At 46.1% G+C, this 24,032-nt stretch overlaps 1 protein-coding gene across 4 annotated transcripts in view; it reads right to left on the bottom strand.

The window, feature by feature from the left end:
* LOC116971883 (myelin basic protein) overlaps nt 1-24,032 on the bottom strand; it is a 118,484-nt gene that overhangs the window by 83,156 nt on the left and 11,296 nt on the right. For all 4 annotated transcript variants that reach the window (XM_033019062.1, XM_033019064.1, XM_033019065.1 and 1 more), the window contains one exon: nt 23,139-23,201. In XM_033019062.1, coding sequence (XP_032874953.1) covers nt 23,139-23,192 — 54 coding nt within the window. In that variant the 5' untranslated portion in view covers nt 23,193-23,201. The remainder of the gene's footprint in view (nt 1-23,138; nt 23,202-24,032) is intronic.

Raw genomic sequence — 24,032 nt, 5'->3', positions numbered from 1 at the left:
TGCTTATACACATCATCCAATCATCCTTCTCTTACTGAATTCTGCTGGAAAATGTCTCCAACTTTAATTGGGGGCATTGCTGCAGTTTAGGCTGATATTTGTTCACTGTAGCTTGCAGAATACTCCCTAGAGTCTCTTGTTTATCGTAAACCAAGCCTACCCACCTGCTAACAGATTATTAACACCACCGTACCAATTCAACAATCTGTGTAAGGCTGGCATTTTACCAATAGTTTTCATATGTTCAGAACATTGCAAAGTGCTTTACTTGTTGAAGCAATGTCACTTCATTGCATAAAATCTCCCAGAAATAGGCTAAAATAATCTGGGATTGATAATGGCTGGGAAATAAATAATGTGATTTTCTTCTCAGTTCACAGTTCTGGAATATAATGGGCAATTTATAAGGAATCTCGAAGCATCCGGGATTATTTCCAATACGAGATATGGGTTCAGGAACAGCTTCTTTCCTTCAACCATCAGGCTCTTGAACCACACTTTAGAACCCTAACCATAAACCTACCTCAACACCCCATCTACGAAGGACTTTGTTTAGGTTGCACGACATACAAATATATAGTAATCAGTAATTACGATTAATGGTTTACACTGTTGTGGTCTGGTTACTTATGCCCCTGTCCCACTTAGGAAACCTGAACGGAAACCTCTAGAGACTTTGTGCCCTACCCAAGGTTTCCGTGCAGTTCCCGGAGGTTGCAGGTAGTGGAAGCAGGTAGGGGAAGCAGGTAGGGAGACTGACAAAAACCTCCGGGAACCGCACGGAAACCTTGGGTGGGGCACAAAGTCTCCAGAGGTTTCCGTTCAGGTTTCCTAAGTGGGACCGGGGCATTAAACTATCACTGTTAATTTATTGGATTATTATAACCATCTATTTATTTGTTGTGTTGTTGCACTACTATGCCTGTAAAGCTGCAGCAATTAAGAAGTCAGTGTTCCATCCCCAGTCATTATGACAATTAAATACTCTTGATTCCTTGGTAGGGACTTCTGATGATGATAAATACTTTATTGATCCCCTCGGGGAAATTCAGATGTCCAGTAGCCAACACAGTCAGAACGAAATCAGACAAAAAATACATAAAATAAAATATGGACAATACATGAAAGCAATAAATACTTAAAAAGACCCAATAAATAACTATTAAAAGTGCAAAGGATCCCCATAAAGCTTAGCGGTCAGTATTATAAAATCTAATGGCTGCAGGGGTGAAGGATCTCCTGAACCGCTCCGTTCTACATCGCAGGGAGAGGAGCCGGGTACTCTTGCTCTTGCTCGTGTGCTCTTTTGACCCTCCAGAATTTAATGGAGGGGGTGCCCGGAGTTGTTGAGGATGTTCTAGGTTCCCAAAGATGAATTGCTCCTCACAGGACAGCTTCATGACTTAGACCCAGTTATGGTGAAGAATATATCGGCAGGAAGAACTGACGCTCTTCAAGCATGTTGGTGTCCTGCCCAGAATAAAGTTGCAGTTTAATATCTCATCCAAATAATATTTTTAAATTAAAATGTTCCAATTTGGCTTTTATTCCTGTAGGAATAAGAATCAAGATGGGAACCTGGGTAACCTAATTTCCAAAATAATTCTCATTACTGCTATTAATAAAACTATTCAAAACTCCCTCAAGACACCCTACCTCAACAAGAAACAGAGATAACCTTTGCAGAACATGAACACATTTCAAGGACCATGCTTTAAAAACTAAATGGAGGTCAATATAGTGTTTTGCTTCAGCAATAATCTTTTAAACGTACTTCTCAGAAGTCAGTCTGATAGAGTTTAGAATCTCTGAACAAGCACAAGCTATGAAATTTACTCCTAATTTTCTCATATTTGTATTAGCATTGCTTAAAATTTGATCTGCTGAAATATGTAACAGATTACATGGAATCAACACTGCCGCCTGCATTTGCAAGCCCAAAAGGATGGGAGAAAACACTATATTTTAAAACAGAGAACCACTTTCAATTCTACTCCAGAACAGAAGTATCTGCAGCAATCTCGAGCTTGCTCCAAAGTCCAGCTTCATCTTTGCCAACATCTATTGCCATGTTGTTGCATGTGCACTGATATAATATTGAGTTGATGAAAGTTACACAGAGATAGCCAACACAGCGAGCTAGGAAAGCTAGAAAAGGCTGCCACCCAGTGCTTTGGCAAGTAATTTGATTTGAAAGCATTGTGGGTAATCATTCACTTCTGGGTTCCACGTCACACACTGCTGCCCACAGGAACATAAGCGGACAGCTGGCAGCCTTGTCCTTGCCTTGCTGTCGGAGAGTTTAGTGCAGCACAGTGGCAGAGTTGGTACCCGGATTTGATCCTGACTGCGGCTGCTGTGTGTACGGAATTTGTAGGTTCTCCCCGTGATCGTGTGGGATTCCTCCAGGTGCTCCAGTTTCCTCCAACACTCAAAAGGCATGCAGCTTTGTAGGTTAGCTTTGGTTAGTTGTGAAATTCTCCTTAATGTATAGGATAGTGTTAGTCTATGGGGTGATCACTGGTTGGCACAGACTCGGTGGGTAGAAGGGGAGTGTTATCGCCAAAAGTCTAAAAGGTATGCAATAGGTCATGAAATGAGTATCCAGATGATTCTGAATGCATTATTAACAAAACACTTTAATTGCCATGGCATAGAAAACTAAGGACCAAGTTATTTCAGAGAACTGCAGAGGTAGATGTAAAAGTCTGGGGAGAGGGAACTCTGGTAATGGGACAGCAAGTTTGAGGTTTTCCAAAGCAAGTTAGCAAGAGTACAGGTACAGAATGTCTCGATTAGGGTGAAGGGAAAGGCTGGCAAGTTAGGAAATCTGGCTGGCGAGAAATATTGAGGCCCGAGTCAGGAAAATAAATGAGGCACATTTAGGCACGTCAGACTTGGACAGTCAGGATCAAACAAATCTCTCTGGGAGTATAAGTGTTGCAGTGCACTTAAGAAACCAATCAGGAGGGAAAAAAGGGAACTTGAAATGCAGCTGGCAGGCAAAGTAAAGGAAAATCCAAAGATATTCTGATAGTATCTACCTATACAGGTGCACAACCTTTTATCCGAAGATCCAAATAACGAAAACCTCCGAATAGCGGCCATTTTTTCGGTCCTTGAAGAAAGGTCCTTGAAAACGTTCACCGAGGGCGGCCCGCAGAGGTGACAGCGGAACCTCCGGTCGGTCCTCGAAGAAAGGGGAACTAAATCCCCATTCATAAAAGAGAAGGTGAGGGTATATTGCGCGGGAGGGTTAATAATTGACAATATGCTGCTGCCTGCCCGCTGAGTTAAAAAGTTCCCACGGTAGACTCACGATACACAGTGTTTCGTGAGTCTTGCGTGGGAACTTTTTAACTCAGCGGGGCAGCCAGCAGCAGACTGTCGCTCGCTTCAGTTTCACCCCACCTACACCCCTCTGCTTCCCGGCCATGTGTGTGACCCCTTCCCTCCCCTCCCCTCTCCAGCTCCCCGCCCATTGCACCGGCGCGGGGGCTTTGCACTGTCACCGGAGACGTCAGGACCAACGGGACAACGACCCCCAGGCCCACTGCAAGCACGGAGATCCCAGAGACCCACAGCCAGCAGCAGCCCAGCCCCGTTCCAACTCCAGAGGAAAACTGCAAACTGGCCGGAGACGTCAGGACCACCAGAAGCCGTTCCCCGAGCTGCGCCCCCTCATCGGGACACCGACCCCCAGGCCCACTGCAAGCACGGAGATCCCAGAGACCCACAGCCAACAGCAGCCCAGCCCCGCTCCAACTACAAAGGAACCTGGGTTGCGGATGACGGGGCGCAGCTCGGGGCGTCGTAGGGGCCCATCGGGGAGCGGGTTCCTGTTGGTCCTGACGTCTCCGGCCACCTGCCATCCTCCGGGAACTGTACCGCCCTTGCAGGAGAGTGGGGTTGTTTGCAGTTGCAGAGGGAGGGGGCAAGGGCAGTTCCCAGTCCACGGGGGTGGCCGGAGACGTCAGGACCAACGGGACACCGACCCCCAGGCCCACTGCAAGCACGGAGATCCCAGAGACGCACAGCCAGCAGCAGCTCCAGCCCAGCCCCGCTCCAACTCCAGAGGAACACGTAGGGGCAGAAGCTGACGGTGTGCAAGGTACGTCTTGTTCTTGGGGTGGCGGATGAGGGGGCGCAGCTCGGGCTGTGGGCAAACTGCCACTTGTCGCCGTAGCGGCCCATTGGGGAGCGGATTCCTCTGGAGTTGGAGGGGGAGGGGGGTATTGTGCTGTTTGATCGCCCCCTGCTACCCCAGGGACAGGGAGACACAGCGGCGTTTTAGACTGGTGCGCAATCACTTCCAAAGTTCTGCCCACACAGTCAGTACACCTCTCCTACACTGCATTTCATACAAACATTTATTCTGCAAGAAAAAACTACATTGAAGACTCAAATTCGCGACCGAGTTTACTGCCGGGATCAAGGCGCAAACTCGCGACCTTGCGGATATGAGCCGAGCACTCTACCACTGAGCCAGCCATTAAAATCTACGCTAAAAAATTTCCATTCCGAAGACCGACAAATTCTGAATTACGAAAAGTGTCTGGTCCCAAGGCTTTCGGATAAAAGGTTGTGCACCTGTATAACTAAAAGTCTCATCTTGACCACTTCGTGTTTGCGCTGTATATTGATTTTAGAAAAAACGCTACCCTATATCGCTATGATTTTTGGCCATCTTACACAGTCCTCCTCCGCTGAAGCAGCCCCGAGGATTTTTCCAATCGAGATCAGCTGATTGGTCCTGTTTCCTGTCAATCACCATGATGAAGGTAATACCCCTTCCTGGGGGTGGGGGCAGGACTATAAAACCCCGGATGCCTGGATGTGAGTCAATTACTCTGGAAGGCCATGACGGAGAGGCCATGACGGATTCTAAGCTGTGAATCAACTGAACTGTGAGTCTGCAATGTACTTGCAATAAATGATTTGTTAGCCATTAATGAAAATGCAATGAGCTGTTTGGCCAGCCTTGTGCTTGAAACTGCAATGGAAATGGAAATGAAATGAAAATACAATGAGTTGTTTGGCCTGCCCTGTGCTTGAAATGGAAATGGAAATGAAATTGCAATGACTTGTTTGGCCTGCCCTGTGCTTGAAACTGCAATGGAAATGGAAATTAAATTAAGGATAGACTTTCCTCCTTCATTGCTGTGATCTGCAGAAAAAGATGAAAAATGTCTAAAATTGATTCTCCATCCTCTCTCCCTTCTTTCTCTCTCTCTCTCTCTCTCTCTCTCTCTCTCTCTGAGTCTCTTGCCTGTTTTGGGCAGAATTTCTGGCAGTTTCTGAGCTGCCAGCCCACCAGGCCCGAGTGACTGAGCAGCCAGCCCACCAGGCCCGAGTGACTGAGCATCAGCCCACCAGGCCCGAGTGACTGAGCAGCCAGCCCACCAGGCCCGAGTGACTGAGCAGCCAGCCCACCAGGCCCGAGTGACTGAGCAACCAGGCCCGAGTGACTGAGCTGCCAGCCCACCAGGCCCGAGTGGCTGAGCTGCCAGTTCACCAGGCCTGAATGACTGAGCTGCCAGCCCACCAGGCCTGAGTGACTGAGCTGCCAGCCCAAGAATCCATTCAGCCAACAATGTACATACTAGCCCTCTGGAAAACAGTCCCTTCAGCCCACAGCACCAATACGAGCACTCCAGAAAGCTCCCCCATCCCCCCACCCACCCCCCCCCAGCCACCAATATTAGAGGTGGAATATTGCATTGGGGGACCAGCCCTCCCGTGTGAACATGGGACACAACGTTTCCCACTTAGTCTAGTATTTATTATAGGAAAAGGATGTTGAGGTAAATAATACGTCCCCTTAAAGATCAGCATGGCTGCCTTTGTGTACACCCATAAGAGATGGGGAGATGACGTACTGACCCTTAGGAGGAGATGACCGTTACTTAAGAAAGTAACTGATATATCAGTGAAGGCCAGCCAGGGAACTACAGGCCAGTCCTGGTGTCAGTGAGGGCAAGACAGTGACCTACAGGCCAGTCCTGGTGTCAGTGGAGGGCCAGTTGTTGGAGGGAATTCTTAAGGACTGTATCTACCAGCATTTGGATACACACAAAAGATTTAAAAAAACACTAAAGGTGTACATAAGATACAATCTCTGAGTATTTTTGCTCATTTCTAGCACCAATTAACTTAGATTTTATTGCCAACAGTTCACTCTCTTTTCAAATGTTAAATAGGTGCTCAATATATCAACTTGATGGAAAGACATTGTAGCACTCCTTCAGTCCTATACCGGATCATTGGTTTAAATTTTTGCACATCTTTGGAGTGGGACTTCATAGAGTCATACTGCACCGAAACTGGTCTTACAGCCAACTACGCACAATATTCCGTACAGACTGACCAACGACTCGTGCATTTACAACATGTTCCAACATCCATCTACTGATGCACAGCATATAGTGCCAAAACATGCTCCAATCTCTCGAAACGTTGTGTGAAATCAGGCAAAACTGAAAAGAGCAAAGTTAACGCCATGAGATTTCAACCATACGACAAGATTGGAGCTGGGATCTTTCTTCATGGGGTCTTTGTGCAGAGTATTCAGCTGCTGTATTGCCTGCAGATAGATTTTAAAGGGCTTTTACCCTGGACATGCTACAAAACATTACTTTAATATACTCATTCAAGGGATGTGGACTTCGCAGGCAGAGCTAGACTTAATTGCCCTTCTCCAGTTGACATTAATAAGCTGGTGGTGAGCTACCTTGTTGAACCGCTGCATGGCTTGAGAAAATCCAGGATTTTTAACCTAGCGACAGTGAAAGAATAGTTATATATTTCCACATCAGGAGGGCAAATTCCAAATGGTGGTGTTCCCCATGCTTTTGACCACTTTTAACCCAGAATCGCCCCTCCACCCCCACCTCAAACAGTTCCGGGTCCGCCACGATGTAAAGCTTTTACCTTCTCCCTGTTAATAATGATCTATTCCACATTTTCCTTGATCCTGATTCCCTTTGCCCTGTTTTCACACCTTATACTTCCTTTTCTATGTACCTCAATCTTCCCTGAAATCAGTCTAGAGAAGGGTCTCGACCCAAAACATCGCCCATTCCTTGTCTCCAGAGATGCTGTCTGTCCCACTGAGTTACACCAGCATTTTGTGTCTATCTTTGGTTTAAACCAGCATCTACAGTTCCTTCCAACATCTTTTGCTACCTTTGTCCTTCTAGCTGGTAGAGGTAATTAGTTTAGAAGGTACGTTCTAAGGAGCCTTGGTGCCTTGCTGAAGTGAATTCTGTAATTGTTACAAACTGCTCCTGGTGTACCAATGGAGTTTGAAATTTCCGTATTTCCTCTCGGGACCCACCAAGTCTATGCCAGCTCACCAAGCAATCCCATTCCCTCAGTAATTTCTCTTGTGACCTATTCTTGCCATGTTCCAATCAACTCCTCCCTGATTCCACCACTCTCCTACACACTAGGGGCAATTTGTCATGGCTAATTAACCTCTGGGACATGGGGGGAAAACTTGAGCCACCGGGGGAAACCCACTCATCCACGAGGTGAATTTCACACAGATTGCACCCGATGTCAGGATTAAACCTGAATTGCTGGAGCAGAGAGAAAAAAAAAGACAAGATATCTTAAGGCTTGTGATCTCTCAGCGGAAAAAGATACATTTGGATAAAATGCATTTAATGATGTACTGCTGCTCTCTGAATGTTCAACAGATTTTCCCTCTGATTTTGTGTGCATGGCTTATAATAGAAATCTGACTTTTGATCTGTGTGATATTAGGCCTGTTGGGAAATTGGCCCAGACACTTCAGGGCAGACAAGCTTACAGTGGCTGATATTTTTCAGCATTAGTCAGATGCTGCAAAAATGATGTCACTGCTTTCACAGCCCATCTTTTCCCAACTGCTGGCAGAAATGGGACTTTCCGGGGAAATCGACAGCCCTCAGTAGATATTCAGAGAAACCAGGAACATGTCACGTGGGAATAGGCAACGAGGCACCAAAGTGTCCCCTCACACTGACATCTCTATGCACAGAGCATTTCCAACCTCACAATTATGGAAACAACACCATTGCTACTTCCTTCAGTATTTGCAGTCTTTTTGTGGAGATCCCATTCTTGCTCTCTGTCACTGCTGCTTCTGAATATGTGTGAGAATCAAGAGAGTTTATAACTGTATCGCTGCTAACAGAGACATAGATTTTCTTCCCAGCCTCTAGGGGGTGTGAGAGGGCAGAATATCATGGTCCAACTACACCTGGTTATCCTTTCACCAGTTTGAAGAAGGGTCCAGACCCAAAACGACAGCTGCCTATCCTTCCATGAAGGTTTAAGAAGGAACTGCAGATGCTGGAAAATCGAAGGAAGACAAAAAAGCTGGAGAAACTCAGCGGGTGCAGCAGCATCTATGGAGCGAAGGAAATAGGCAACGTCTGAAGAAGGGTTTCGGCCCGAAACGTTGCCTATTTCCTTCACTCCATAGATGCTGCTGCACCCGCTGAGTTTCTCCAGCTTTTTTGTGTACCTTCCATGAAGGTTGCCTGCCCCATTGAATAGAATGTAAATTAATGTGACCTTCTCTTCCCACATCTCACAATTATAACCAAAATATCTGGAAGTGAAAAGCACAAGAGTATTTATTTTTCTTGTTTCTCATTACCAAAAATGTTAAGAGCCGGGGTTGACTAACAGGCTGTTCGACTGATAGTTGGGTTTTAACCAATCTCAGAATCCTTTAATTTCCTATCAGCTCTCAAGGCGGAGCACCATAAAGGGCCTGTCCCACGAGCATGTGACTGCATGCGGCAAGCGCGACCTAACGTGGTCGCTTGAGCCGTACAGCCTCGCGGGGCCGGTCCCACTTCGATCGCCGGAGCCGTATGGAGTTGTGCGGAGCTGGTCACTACATCGCGCTGGGCTCCGAAAAACTGACCATGTTCAAAAATTCCGCGCGGCAACGGCTTGCCGGCCCACAGCCGGCTTGACGTCGTACGCACCGCCTCGACGGGCGTGCGCAGCGTCTTGACGCCGTACATTACGCACAAACTTCCCGCGGACTTCGCTCGAACTTCACGTCACTCACTCTACCTCCGCGCGGCCCCCGCTTTAGGTTTGGTCGCGCTCGCCGCTTGCAGTCGCATGCTGGTGGGACCGGCCCTGTATGGGGATCACTCGACCTCCGCGCGGCCCCCGCTTCCGGTTTGGTCGCACTTGCCGCATGCAGGTCGCATGCTCGTGGGACAGGCCCTTAACGAGACAGGTCAGTCAGCCAACAACAAGTCCAAGTGCAACGCTCAGACACTGAAAGACAAAGCCCCACCTAGCTGCTGGATAAACCTACAAAGAATGCGACTCAAGAGGCCAGAAAAATAACATTGCAGAACTGGCTTAAGTCCATAGCTCAAACTTCACCGGCACTTCTTAGAAATAAAAAAAAACATTTAAATGAACACTGAACACTATCAGGGGAATATTAAACCTTAGCAACCAATAATTTTTTTGCCTCAGTACATTGTTCAATCCAGGGGGGAGATTGGCTTGATTCATGGAAAAGGTCTGGGATCTGGGACTGGGTGAGCACAAGCAAATTCTGAGAGTAGAGCTGGTCGACCCACAGCTCCAGCCAGGAGTCAAGGGTTGAACAGACCCAGGAAATGTCCAGGAGAGGGACTGCAGGACTTTAAGATTGTCCAGGAGATGGAGGACCCTGACAGCAGCCAAGAAGTCTCTGGGAGTGGCTAGAGGACCCAGAAGCAACAAGGATGTGGAAAACCTGAAGGATGGCCCACATGACTTTGTGTCTTGCGATAGAGGCTGGTTTTATTCGTTTTTTGAAAACTTTTTTTTTTTTTTGAAACACATCATGGAAATAGGGCTTTTGGCCCTCCCAGTCCACGCCGACCAGAAATCGCCCTGTACATTACAACAATCCTACACATTAGGGACAATGTTACAAAAGCCAATGAACCTACATACCTGCATGTCTTTGGAGTATGGGCGAAAACCGGGGCACACAGAGGAAACCCACACGATCACAGGAAGAATGTACATACTCTGTAGACATCACTGGTAAAAATATAGGAAAATAGGTGCAGGAGTAGGCCATTCGGCCCTTCCAGCCAGCACCAACATTCATTACGAAGGTACTTGAGCCAGTTCACGGACTCTTCCCCTGCTTGTCATTTCTGCGGTGAGGAAGAGACCGTGTTCCACGTGTACATAGAGTGTGAGAGGTTGCAGCCCCTGTTCGAGTATCTGAAGGGGCTGCTCCTCAAGTTTTGGCTACATTTTAGTCCAACGCTATTGATATATGGGCACCCGGTACAGAGGGGGGAGGGTCGGGAGGGAGGAGTGGGTCTCCCTGTCGGTCTGCTCCTGGGCCTGGCCAAGATGGCCATTCGCGGGTCCAGGCAGCGGGCAGTCGACGGCCGCAGAGGTCGGCTGCCTGCCCCTTTTCCGGGGTTGCGTCCGTGCTCGCGTGTCCCTGGAGAGGGAACACGCGGTGTCCACGGGGACTGTGGAGGCCTTCTGTGAACGCTGGTCACTGCAGGAGGTTGAATATATTATAGATTAAAATGTTAATATTTTAATTTAATAATTTTTTTAAAGTGTTTTTTAAATTGTTTGAGCTTTCTACCTTCCCTTGTAAATTGTACATTTGTTTAAAAATCCAATTAAAAAAACCTTTCCGGAAAGAAAAAAAAACATTCAATACGATCATCTAACATCATTACCACATTCCTGCTATTTCCCCATAGCTCTTGATTCCTCTAGCTCGAAGAGCGAAATCTAATTCTCTCCCACTGAGAAGCGCGGAGGGGTATGGAGTTGTGCGTGGTATCACGCGGTGCACCGAAATTTTGTAGCGAACAAAATCTTCGCGCGCCAACGGCCTGTCGTGTAACTGACGGCCAAAGTGGGACAGGCTCAAGACCCTGGCACGGCGCAACGTCTCACCTCCAACAGCAGCAGAAGCAGGCAAACGATCGTCGAACTCAGACTGGGGCTCACGGCCGTTGCGGATCCGGATCCACCCCCACTTCTACTCCCAGAGCGGGGCCAAGAAAATTGAAGATAGACACAAAATGCTGGAGTAACTCAGCGGGACCGGCAGCATCTCTGGAGGGAAGGAATTTGGAGCGCCGCAGAGCCAGGGTTCGAGTTCGCCGGGGTCGGAGCTACAACCGGCGCGGCCTGAGGTCTACGAGTGCCCCAGTCCCCAGGGAGGAGGCAGCCGCTCCAGACTTCTCCAAGCCGTCCTGTAGGGGGTATGGCTGCCTAGCCTGCAGCTGTCTGTTTTTTTCATCTCTTTTTCTTATTTTTAGTTAGTTTAGTGTTTTGTTTTGAGGAGTTCTAGCTTTTTTATGTGTGGGGGAGGGGGGGGGGGGGGAAACTAATTTTCAGGGTCCCTACCTGGTCGGAGATGCAGCTTTTCTCCGGGCTGCAGCTTCGACCCGTCCCCGCGGCCTACCAGCGGGCCTGGAGCGGCGTCTCCTGAGGGGACCACCTGGAGCTTCGGCATCGGCGGCGGCGGCGGCACCGGCTCAGCAGCGGCGGCACCGACTCAGCGGCGGTGGCACCGGCTCAGCAGCGGCGGCACCGGCTCAGCAGCGGCGGCACCGGCTCAGCAGCGGCGGCACCGGCTCAGCAGCGGCAGCGGCACCGGCTCAGCAGCGGCGGCGGCACCGGCTCAGCAGCGGCGGCACCGGCACCGGCTCGGCATCGGCGGCTGCGGAGCTGCGGGTCGGAGGACGGCGGTGCAGCGCTGGAGCGCCATTGCGGGGCTGGCGGTGACTTCGCTGAAACTCCGGTAACTGGAGCTGGGTCCGTTGCGGAGCTGCGGGTCTGTGGAGCGGCTGCGGGCGGCGGCGCTGAACTTTCCATCGGGAGCCTGGGATCTCCTGATGAGATCGCCAGTTGAGCTCCATTCGGCGCGGCCCTGTCGGCTCCGGAAGCCACGGTCTCGAGTAAGGAGGCCCGACTATGGGTGGACATGGGGATGGGACTGGACTTTGTGCCTTTCCCCACAATGGGAACCATTGTGGGGGGATGTTTTGAAGTTGAAACTATCTATTACTGTCATGTTGTATTCTTCTTTTTTTTTATGTGCTGCATGGCAAAAAGAATTTCACTACACCTAAAGGTGTATGTGACTAAATAAATTTGAACTTGAACTTGAACTTGAGGAATGTTTCACCCGACGCCGAAGTTCCATCTTCACGGCAAGAGGGCTCTGAAAATCATCGGACTGGCTGCAAGGCCACAAATGGGCCCCGACCTCGGGTGTCTCACAGAGGAAGAGGACTTAACTTTCTGGTGCCTTTCCCCACAGTGGAAAGTTTTGATTCTGCTGTGGGGGGACGTTTGTGTTGAACTCTAAAATGTGTTGTGTCCATTTTATTCATTTTTTTTTAACCTTTTTCTATGGTTTGTAATGGAACTTATTATTTAATTTATGTAAAGCACTTTGCTGTTATGTTGTCTGTTTATGATGTCTTGTTTATTCTTCTGTACAGCACTTTGGTCAACATTGGTTGTTTTAAAGTGCTTAACAAATAAAGTTGGATTGGATTGGATTGGAAGGAATGGATGACGTTTCGGGTGAAGACCCTTCTTTCAGATTGAAGAAGGCTCTCGACCCGAAACATCGGCCATTGCTTCTTCCCAGAGTTGCTGCCGGTCCCGCAGAGTTACTCCTGCATTTTATGTCCCACTTCAAATGACGTCACGCGCTCCAGACGGCTGTGCGGACGCATGAAGTCGCACGCAACCTTCGCGGGACCGTCGCGCCTCAACGCGACCACGAGGCTGCGTAATTAGAACACGCAAGTGGGACAAGGGCTTTAGACAATAGGTGCAGGAGTAGCCAATTCAAGGCAGCACCACCATTCATTGTGATCATGGTTGATCATCCACAATCAGTACCCCGTTCCTGCCTTTTGAAAGCTCTCTTGAAAAGCGTACAGAGAATTGGCCTCCACTGCTTTCTGAAGCAGAGAATTCTACCTATTCACAACCCTCTGTGTGAAAATATGTTTTCCTCATCTCCGTTCTAAATGGCTTACCCCTTATTCGTAAACTGTGGCCCCTGGTTCTGGTCTCCCCCAACATCGGGAACATGTTTCCTGCCTCTAGCGTGTCCAAACCCTTAATATGTTTCAATAGGATCCCCCTCATCCTTCTAAATTCCAGAGTATACAAGCCCAGCTGCTCCATTCTATGACAGTCCCGCCATCCCGGGCCATCAAGGACTGCAGTGGTTCAAGGCAGCAGCTAATCACCATTTTCAAGGGCAACTGGAGGCTTAGCTGGTGAACCTTGAACGAGTACAGAAGTAAAGCAGGTACACAAAATTGCTGGAGAAACTCAGCGGGTGCAGCAGCATTTATGGAGCGAAGGAAATAGGCGACGTTTCGGGCCGAAACGTCGCCTATTTCCTTCGCTCCATAGATGCTGCTGCACCCGCTGAGTTTCCCCAGCAATTTTGTCTACCTTCGATCTTCCAGCATCTGCAGTTCCTTCTTGAGCACAGAAGTAAAGCAGCCTCCTTGTGTTTTAGCCCTCTTTACGTTCGTTAACACCTGGCTGATGTTTAGAGATTATAGAATAGGATTTACCTCAACAAAGAGAAGCTGCTTCAACTAAAGAATGATATCATTGCTCTGTTCAATGTTGCAAAGGTGTTATGCATATTGTATCACAAAACCATACCAGCAATTTGAACTACAGGGTACAGGAAGGGAGGAAAGGCAAGATTTAATCTATCTTTGCAACAGTTATCAAATATAGCCATGGTTCATAACAGTTTTAGAAGCACAGCTGACACCTGAACTGTTTCTGATAGTGTAGTTGAAGACTAGGTATAACATCGTGGCATAAAGATGTGGCACCTATTTACTTATTTTCTGGTTGTATGACTACAGTGAGAACCTTAATCTGGTGGTAAGCTAGATAATTTTTCATTTTAATCAGAAATTATGGGTGATATTTATTGTAAATTGCATTGCCAGTGAATGAATCAACAGAAACTTAATGGCAACACACTAGTCCCTTCAGATTGAATTGACTGAAAGGTACAGCAAAGCCCTTGGTTGAGCCCACCAAGCCCACACCAATCATCGATCACCCGTTCATACTAGTTTTATGTCATCTCACATTCTTATCCAATCTCTACACACTAGGGACAATTTACAAAGGCCAATTAACCTACAAACCCGCACGTCTTTGGGATGTGGAAGAAAACCGGAGCACCCAAAGGAAATCCATGTGGTCAGAGGGAGAACGTACCATGAGGATGCAGGGTGACTTGAACAGGTTGGGTGAGTGGGCAGATGCATGGCAGATGCAGTTTAATGTGGATAAATGTGAGGTTATCCACTTTGGTAGCAAAAATAGGAAGGCAGATTACTATCTAAATGGTGTCAAGTTAGGAAAAGGGGAAGTACAATGGGATCTAGGGGTCCTTGTTCATCAGTCAATGAAAGTAAGCATGCAGGTACAGCAGGCAGTGAAGAAAGTGAATGGCATGTTGGCCTTTATAACAAAATGAGTTGAGTATAGGAGCAAAGAGGTCCTTCTGAAGTTGTATAGGGCCCTAGTGAGACCAGACCTGGAGTATTGTGTGCAGTTTTGGTCTCCTAATTTGAGGAAGGAAGGACATTCTTGCTATTGAGGGAGTGCAGCGTAGGTTTGCAAGATTAACTCCTGGGATGGCGGGATTGTCATATGCTGAAAGAATGGAATGGCTGGGCTTGTAAACTCTGTAGTTTAGAAGGATGAGAGGATATCTCATTGAAACATATAAGATTGTTAAGGGTTTGGACACGCTAGAGGCAGGAAACATGTTCCCGATATTGGGGGAGTCCAGAACCGGGGGCCACAGTTTAAGAATAAGGGGTAAGCCATTTAGAACGTAGATGAGGAAAAAACAATTCTCACAGAGTGTTGTGAGTCTGTGGAATTCTCTGCCTCAGAGGGCGGTGGAGGCCAGTTCTCTGGATACTGGGCTCTTAAAGCTAACGGAGTCAGGTGATATGGGGAGAATGCAGGAACGGGGTACTGATTGGGGATGATCAGCCATGATCACATTGAATGGTGGCGCTGGCTCGGAGGGCCGAATGACCTACTCCTGCACCTATTGCCTATAACTCTACATAGACAAAACCAGCGACACTACCAGCTGTGCCACTGAGTCTTCAGAAAGTTAGTGATTCATCCATTTCCAAGGATTGATCACACAAACCTCTGCTTATGCTTCAGGGTGGAATTGCACTGTCGAGATGTCGCCTTTAGTACTAGGTTTAAAATCAAAACCTTCTTAGCTCTGTCAATTACATACAAAAATAAAAGTAGGGGACCTGGATAATGTTTAGTTTTGAGCAAGTTCACTCAAGCAGATTATTTGGTCATCATCTCATGCAGTTAGTGGGGAAAATACAAAAACACAGAAGATACTGGAAAGTCGGAATAAAAGGAGAAATTTACAGATAAACTGTTTACGTTTCAGTTCTGAGAATTCTTGTGAGCATCTCAGATCTGAAATGTTAACTCGGTTTCCACTTCTACATATGATTTGCAACTTGCCGAGTGTATCCAGCATCTTACTTTTTATTGCTACCAGTGAGAACGATGTGCTCAAATTGGCTGCTGAGCATCTGTTATAGTAACGACATTTCATAGGCTGCAAAAAGTTGCAGCAGCACCCAAGATTGAGAGAATACTTTGTAGATACCATCTACTACTAAAAGCAATTTGCGCCGTCCCGCAGAACCCAAGATGAGAATGTAAAAGGCCTGATCAGTAAATTTGCAGATGGCACTAAAGTAGGTGGCATTATAGACAGTGAAGATAATTGACAAATATTCCAGGAGGATCTTGATCAATAGGCCAAGTGGGCTGAAGAATGGCTAATGGAGTTTAATGCAGATAAGTGCAAGGCATTACATTTTGGGAAGTCAAACCGGGGCAGGTCCTTCAGGACGAATGGTAGGGCCCTGGAGAGTGTTGAAGGGTAGAGGAATCTAGGGATTCCTGACAGGTAAACTTAAAAAAGAGACAGAACATGCTGGAAATACTCAGTTGGTCAGGCCACTCCCGGAGGGTATGGAAACGGAGTCTATATTTCAGATAGGAAACCTTTCTTCAGAAATGTGAAGCAGATAAAAGCACAAAAGCTTGCAAGAATACAGGGAGGGTCGGAGAGGGAGCATGTCTCTGATAGGGTGCAACTGGAGGAAGTTGTAAATGAGGCCTATTTTATATTTCCAATATCTGCACTCGTTTTAGATTTAAACTCAAAAAACATGCTTGAGGCACCAGATGTCCTGGCCAATGTTTATCCTATAATATAATAACTCAATCCCCTTTAACAAGGTCATGGCTAATCTCTTACCTTGGCAACACTTTCCTGTATTAACCCTACCCCTTAGTTTCCAAAAGCCTATCCATTTCGTTCTTGAACCTATGCAGCAACTAAGCCTCCACAGCCCCGATTTTATAGTTTTAATTATGGGAACGGTCTTTGAATGTTTTTGACAACTACCTTTTGGGCAGCAAAAGGTGAATTTGACTCAAGACACCTCTAGTAGGGTTCACGTCAAAAATAACACTCATTTGTAGGGTCAGATTATACACTACAGCTTTGTGTGAAAGATATACTGTTGGATGGCATGCCTCATACAAGCCAAAAATCGGTGATACCCATTTTTCAACCAACATATACAGTGGTGTAGCTAGTAGAGCTGCTGCCTTATAGCTTCAGCATCCCCATTTTCACCCTGACCCTAGGTGGCTGTCTGTGTGGAGTTTGCATGTTCTCCCTGTGACTGTTTGCGTTTCCCCATCTGCTCCAGTTTGCTCCCACATTCCAAAGTTGTATGGGTTGGTAGGTTACTTGGCCACTGTAAATTGCCCCTAGTGTGTCAGTGTGTGGTAGAATCTGGGGGGAGTTGATGGGAATATGGGAGACAACTAAGTCACAGGGAAGTTTTGTGGGGAACAGGATTGTTTTGCCAGCCAGAACAGACTAGATGTACTGAATTAACTCCTGAAACGTTGCCATGAAATACGAAATATACCAACACAGCAAGTTCCGATGAACATCCCACTATTAAAGACACGGTGATGTACACAAGTCTCCTTTCATATTTTAGCCCCTTCCAACTGTATGCAGAAAGTCAACTTATAACAGATTTGCTTCTCAATAACTAATTAAACGAGAAGCTAGACAGCAACATAGGCATTTTTCTTTTGTGTGGTCACTTTTTATGATGCTCTAAGGAAAGGTACAGCAATGCAGGGAAGAGGCACGAGGGGGGGGGTGGGGGGGGGGGGGGGGGGGGGGGGGGGGGGGGGGGGTGGGGAGGCTAACTCATGCATTTAAACCAAACTATGCATCTAAACCAAACTAACCACAGAGCAGTGTACATGCTTTGCCCTTTCCAATGATTCGGGTGAATCCCCAAGAACTTCCCACGCCCAACAAGATGGAGTTCCACCCACCAGAGTTAGCACGCAAGTATCAACAACTTACAGAAGTGACATTAAACAGAGGCAAGGAACAGTGTCAATATTTAGAGGCAACAAAATAGCATGAGGATCTATTCCTGCTAGTAGAGGTGGTGAAAAAAACAAGCGCATAGATTTCATGTAATTAGTAGAAGATGTGGAGGGGAGCTGAGAAAGTGTGTTTTCACCCAGAGGGCTGTGTGGGTCTGAAACTCATAGCCTCAATGGGTGGGTGGGGGTGGGGGGGGGGTGGGGGGGAAGAGTATCTCACCACATGTGAAAAGTACCTCAGGATGCACATGAAGAGCTGTGCTGAACAAGGCAAACAACCTTTCATTACAGAGTGGGATTGAGCTGGGCCGCTCTTTGACCAGCATCACAACAAATGGGCCAAACAGCCTCTTACTGTGTCACTTCACACTCAACGGTTAGAAACAAGAATAGGTCTCACTTCACAAAAGCAAATCCCGAAAGGACAGTGACGGAACAGTGTTAATATTCACAAGGGCAATGAATAGCTTAAGGATCCATTTCCTTCAGCAAAGGGGTGCAGATTTTAAGTAATTGATAGGACTTAGAATTGGGTGAGGAGGGAGTATCTGTATCTGAATTCTGTCTCCCGACCTTGGTTATACAGAAGGGAAGAAGTGTTATGACCCAAAACACTGTCTGTCCATTTCCCTACACAGATACTGCCTGGCCTGCTGAGTTCCTCTATTAATCCCCCTCCCACCCCAAACCTTGGTTCCCTGAGTTCCCTTGAATAACCAAAAGCACCAATCTGAATTTTGACATTGTCAATTCATGCCCCTCCCACAACCAATTAATCTAGTGGATTGCAATGTGTTGATAAGACTACGATGTGGATTTCCCCCATTTTCTACACTCCCCCCCCCCCCCCCCCCCCCCCCCCCCCCGACTGACTGGTTCTAATCTTTATATCACTTGAAAGCTTTGTTCTCACATTCTGTTCTTATTTTTGCAAAACAAACCGTGCTGTAACTTGAAGGCGATGAGCCGCAAGCACTTCTGGGAAGAGATGCCATGAGATGTTCAGACTTTCAAAAGACAGGATGTGGCAACATTTCCTCTTCATTTACTCATAAATAAGATCATACAAGACAGATAGAGGACTGTCACCTCTTTGTGCTCCTGAACTATCTCAAACTCTTGTTTGGAACTAGTTCAGGAAGATCCCATGACTATTTGGGGGGGGGGGGGGGAGGGGGTTCAGTACAACTCCAATACCAGTCACATCAGACTAGACTCTCCCGATCGTAACAACCACAAATTCTTTCCTCCATTTCTTCCACAATTATTTTCTGAGTCCTCTATCAAACCTCTTGCCAATGGAAACTGTCTCCCACATTAACTCTGAACCCTTTGTAAACGTCAGAACCTTTTAAATCTCCCCTTCCCAGCTCAAAGGCAAACAATCTCCTCTTCTGCATGTTCTTCACAGTATTGAAATACTCCTCTCCGATATTATCTTTGCCCCTTTACACTGCACCTTCTCCCAAGAGGTCTTTCCCGGGGTTGACAACAGTCTCAAACAATGACTTAGAGTTTACTCTGTCTCTATTGCCAAGGACTAAGTTTAATTTTTCAATGCTGTTGTTAGTGTTTCTGGTTCCACAACTCACTCTGACACTATTTCAGTTCACAGCACCCAGCGTGAAAAAGGTCTGTTACAATACTCCAGCTGAGGCCTGATATCCCTTGATCTGATACAACCCTCTGACATTGTTATCTGACAATTTCCTCTTCTATCCATCACCAGGGGACACCATTTTTCAAACATATTTTTTGAAAAATAATGACAGCCTGTTAAGATAAATTTTGTGGGATTGCAGACATTTAAAAATGGATGGACTTGCAGTGAAGATTCACGGGTTCACAAATGGCAGGTTTGCCATATGAGGATAGATCAAGTACATTATGCTTGTATTCTTTGGAGACTCGAGAAACAAACTACTGGAGGAACTCAGCAGGTCAAGCTGCATCTATGGAGGTTAAAGAACGGTTGATGTTTTAGGTCAAGAACCTGCATTGGGACTGAACAGCAAGTCCAGTGTCAAAAAAGGTCAGTGAAAACTTCATTTGCCTCCGCAGATGCTGGGTTTTTTTTTGCTTTGAATTCTCCCGAGTGTTGAGGTGCAAGAAGAGATTTCATTGAAACTTAAACATCTACTGGACTCAACTGTATAGAATGGATGTGGAGAGAAATGTTTCCACTAGAGGGAGAGTCCAGGTTCAGAGGGCACAGCCTCAGATTAAAAGGATGTACCTTTGGAAAGGAAACGAGGAGGAATTTCTTTAGTCAGAGGGTTGGTGAATCTGTGGGAATTGATTGCCAGAGACGGCTGTGGAGGCCAAGTCCTTGGGTAATTTTAAAACAGAAATGGACAGATTCTTAATTAATAAGAGTGTCAAAAAGTTATAGGGAGCAGAAAGAAGAATGGTGTTGAGAGGGAAAGATAGATCAGCTATGATTGGATGGTGAAATAGACTCGAGGGGCCGAATGGCCTAATACTGCTCCTATAACTTATGAACTAATGCGGGAGGCTTCCCCTGACAAAGGAGTCCAGAACTCAGTCTCAGAAGAAGGGACATACCATTTAGGATGTGTAAGACTGAAATGTCTTCACTCAGAGGGTGGTGAAGCTCTGGATTTCTCTAGCCTTGGAAGATTGTTTAGTCTTAATCATTGAATTCCTTTAAAAGAGATAATAGATTTCTGGGTAACAAGGGTAATATAGGATTATGGGGATAGGTCAGGAAAATAGTGCTGAGTTAGAAAATCCTGCTGAAAGATAGAGCAGGCCTGAAAGGTCATGTGGCCTATTCTCAGTATTATTTCTTATGTTTTTAAATGTTACTCCCATTGCTTGCTTTCTTTAAATGGCCCCGGCTTTAAGAGTTTACCTTTTGACTCTTGACATCCACATTTCCCCGGAATATGGATGGGAGGGCAATTCAAGTTGTTTTAAATCACCAGCTTGCGTTATCAGAGGCCCATATCAGACAGCAGCGTTGGGCTTGCAAACGCAGAGAGCGGGGGTGCTGGCTGTTGCAACTACTTCCTGTTTATCAAGCTCGTCAACTACCTCCAACCACAATGATACGAATCAGACAATCGCTTCCAATTTAAGGTGGCTTTGGAAATCTTGTGGTGACTAGCATTAGGAAGCATGCTTCAGCAAAATATGTTACACTGCAGGACTCGGGCAAAGAAAGACGAACACTAATTGAAAATTGCCCAAAGAAGCCACGAATGGCTTTGGTGTTTTGTACATAGAATGTATTAACCGGATGATACCAAACATATAGACCCAATTTTCACAATTTTCACACAGAGAGCGGTGAATCTCTGGAACTCTCTGCCACAGAAGGTAGTTGAGGCCAGTTCATTGGCTATATTTAAGAGGGAGTTAGATGTGGCCCTTGTGGCTAAAGGGATCAGGGGGTATGGAGAGAAGGCAGGTACAGGATACTGAGTTGGATGATCAGCCATGATCATATAGAATGGCGGTGCAGGCTCGAAGGGCCGAATGGCCTACTCCTGCACCTATTTTCTATGTTTCTAATTACAACATGAATGTACTGGCTGGACAAACATTGTGAATGTAAAGAAAGCCATGCATTGCTTGTTTTTTGTACATCGTGAATATATTTTTTAAGAAAAGTTTATTTTTGAAATTAAAAACTCTTGGAATATGCAGGGGTGTAAATGTAGACGGTTGTAAAAATAATCTGAATAATACCTCCTTAGGCATTGCCCATGTAATGTTTGTGAAATAAAATAATGATATATAAATATAATCTTGGAGGCAAATGTAATGACACATCTAGTAGAATGAATGGTGACATTTGAACATCCGATATTGCATTGTTGTGAGTATTATGAATAAATTGTATGTTTGATAAGTGGCGAGGGGAGAAATTAGTTCTTAATATTTCCTGGGAAAGAACTCACTGTGGAAGTTTGCTTTCTAAGCAAACAAAGTGATCCAAATCTGCCAACCTTTCGCAGGTAATTGGCTGCTGCATGTTCTGTGCCCCGACAGTGTCTGCACTCACTGGCTATAAAATGTTTTGATACGAGATTATGAAAGAAATCAATTCACTCTTGGGAAGGTCACAAAAAAATAGGACACGCAAACAGAATGAGAGACCGGTCATTTAATACTAAGAAATCTCTTCTCAGAGAGTGGTGAATCTCTGGAATTCTCAGCCTCTGAAGGTGGTGATTAGATGCTTAAGGTGCAGATAGATAAATATTTGAAAGATTGAGTAATCGAGGGTGGTGCAGTAGCCTGTAAAAACTAGCCATGATCATATTGAATGATGGTACAGGCACGATGGGCTGGGGCCACATTCCCAGTTTCTGCCTAATACTCTTGTAATTAGTGTTTCCACAATTTAGCACTTTAACCCAAAGTACCCACACTATACTTGTCTATAATCATCTTAAATCCAACAGAATTATGATCACTGGTCCCTAAATGCTCCCCTACATCGATCACCTCATCAGGCGAATTTCCCAATATAGGGTCTCATGCAACCCATCCATAGTTGAACATTCTACATATTGTTTCAAGAAACCCTCCTGGATGCACCTGATGTAGGAATGTTAGGAGTGTATGAGAAAATTAAGCTAGTTTGTAATATGGTTAACAAAATAACCTAACACGCTAGAACTCGTTAGAATTTAGAAGATTGAGGGGGGATCTTATAGAAACTTACAACATTCTTAAGAGGTTGGACAGGCTAGATGCAGGAAGATTGTTCCCGATGTTGGGGAAGTCCAGAACAAGGGGTCACAGTTTAAGGATAAGGGGGAAATCTTTTAGGACCGAGATGAGAAAAAACATTTTCCACAGAGAGTGGTGAATCTCTGGAATTCTCTGCCACAGAAGGTAGTTGAGGCCAGTTCATTGGCTATATTTAAGAGGGAGTTAGATGTGGCCCTTGTGGCTAAAGGGATCAGGGGGTATGGAGAGAAGGCAGGTACAGGATGCTGAGTTGGATGATCAGCCATGATCATATTGAATGGCGGTGCAGGCTCGAAGGGCCGAATGGCCTACTCCTGCACCTATTTTCTATGTTTCTATGTTACATACTGGATAAGTATGATGGGAAATGAGACTAACACAGTGAAGACAACTAGTATGTTAAGAGAGGCAGTAATCAGAATAGGGAAGTTTCATTGCAAGGCATAGCTAGCTGGAACAAAAATAAACAAGGGAATATTCAAGAGTTAGATATAGCTCTTGGAGCTAACGGAATCAAGGGATATGGGGAGAAGGCAGGAATGTGGTACTGATTTTGGAAGATCAGCAATGATCATATTGAATGGCGGCGCTGGCTAGAAGAGCAGATTGGCCTACTCCTGCACCTATTTTCTATGTTTCTATATTCATAAGCCATGGTGTAGATAATAAAATTGATCATGGGATGAGTCACTTTATGAACAACTCCAGGTGTCCAATTCCTGCTATCTTATGATCAAACAAATTACAAGAGAAACTAAAACACAGAGCCATTGATGAATTTACATAGTGTCTAATGTTAAAACCACAAATGAATCAAGTTGCATGATAGAACTCAAAAAAATTCCATCAATAAGTGATGGTTTCCTTACTTTCTCTGCTGGAACAGGATAAAGTTGCTCGTGTTTCCCAGTCAGATTACCCATTCTGATCTTCTAGTGCCGCGAGAGAAAAAAGAGAGCACATTCATTGACAGCAAACACTTTACAACTTGAAAGTTAAGTCCACCACTTTATATTTGCATACATCATTCTTACACACAAATTACAAAGTTAATGTGCAAAGGTGAACAAAAATGCTGGAGGAACTCAGCGGGTGAGGCAGCATCTATGGAGCGAAGATATAGGCTAGAGACCCTTCTTCAGACTGACCCGAAACGTCGCCTATTCCTTTGCTCTGTAGATCCTGCCTCACCTGCTGAGTTTCTCAGGCATTTTGTCTACCTTCGATTTTTCCAGCATCTGCAGTTCTTTCTTAAACAAGTTAATATGCAAAGACAGTTAGAGAAGGCATTGCCTTTAATGCAAAGGAGTTTGACGAGGGCATCTTCATTTCCATTGGATAGAAGTTGACGAGACTGAACGTGGAGTATGCATCCAAATACATCGTAGCCTCGGAGGCAGTGGAGAGCAATTCTTGTTTAGCAATTGATTAACCCGTGGAAAAGTTCATGGATAAAATGAGTTTACATTCACCCGAGTTTCAAAAAAAAAAAATGTAGCAAGGTCAGAGAGGGAGAGGCAAGAACACCCTGCCTTGTGAGTGTAAAACTGGGGGGCACAAGGAAGAGGAGGGAAATTATTCAGGGGTGGGGTGGTGGTAAGAACGGGGGAGGGGTAAAGGGGGGGTGTGGGTGTGTGGAGGGGGGGGGGGGGGGGGGGGGGAGGGGCTCCACTCAGCGGCCACCAGCTGCGGCACCACCTCCCGACTCCACACAGCGGCTTCCCCGACTCCACTATTGCGGACTCAAACAGCACGGCTTGCAG

The sequence above is a fragment of the Amblyraja radiata genome, chromosome 4 (genome assembly GCF_010909765.2).
Source record: "Amblyraja radiata isolate CabotCenter1 chromosome 4, sAmbRad1.1.pri, whole genome shotgun sequence".
NCBI classification, from domain to species: domain Eukaryota; kingdom Metazoa; phylum Chordata; class Chondrichthyes; order Rajiformes; family Rajidae; genus Amblyraja; species Amblyraja radiata.
This window is presented reverse-complemented; position numbering and strand designations above follow the sequence as displayed.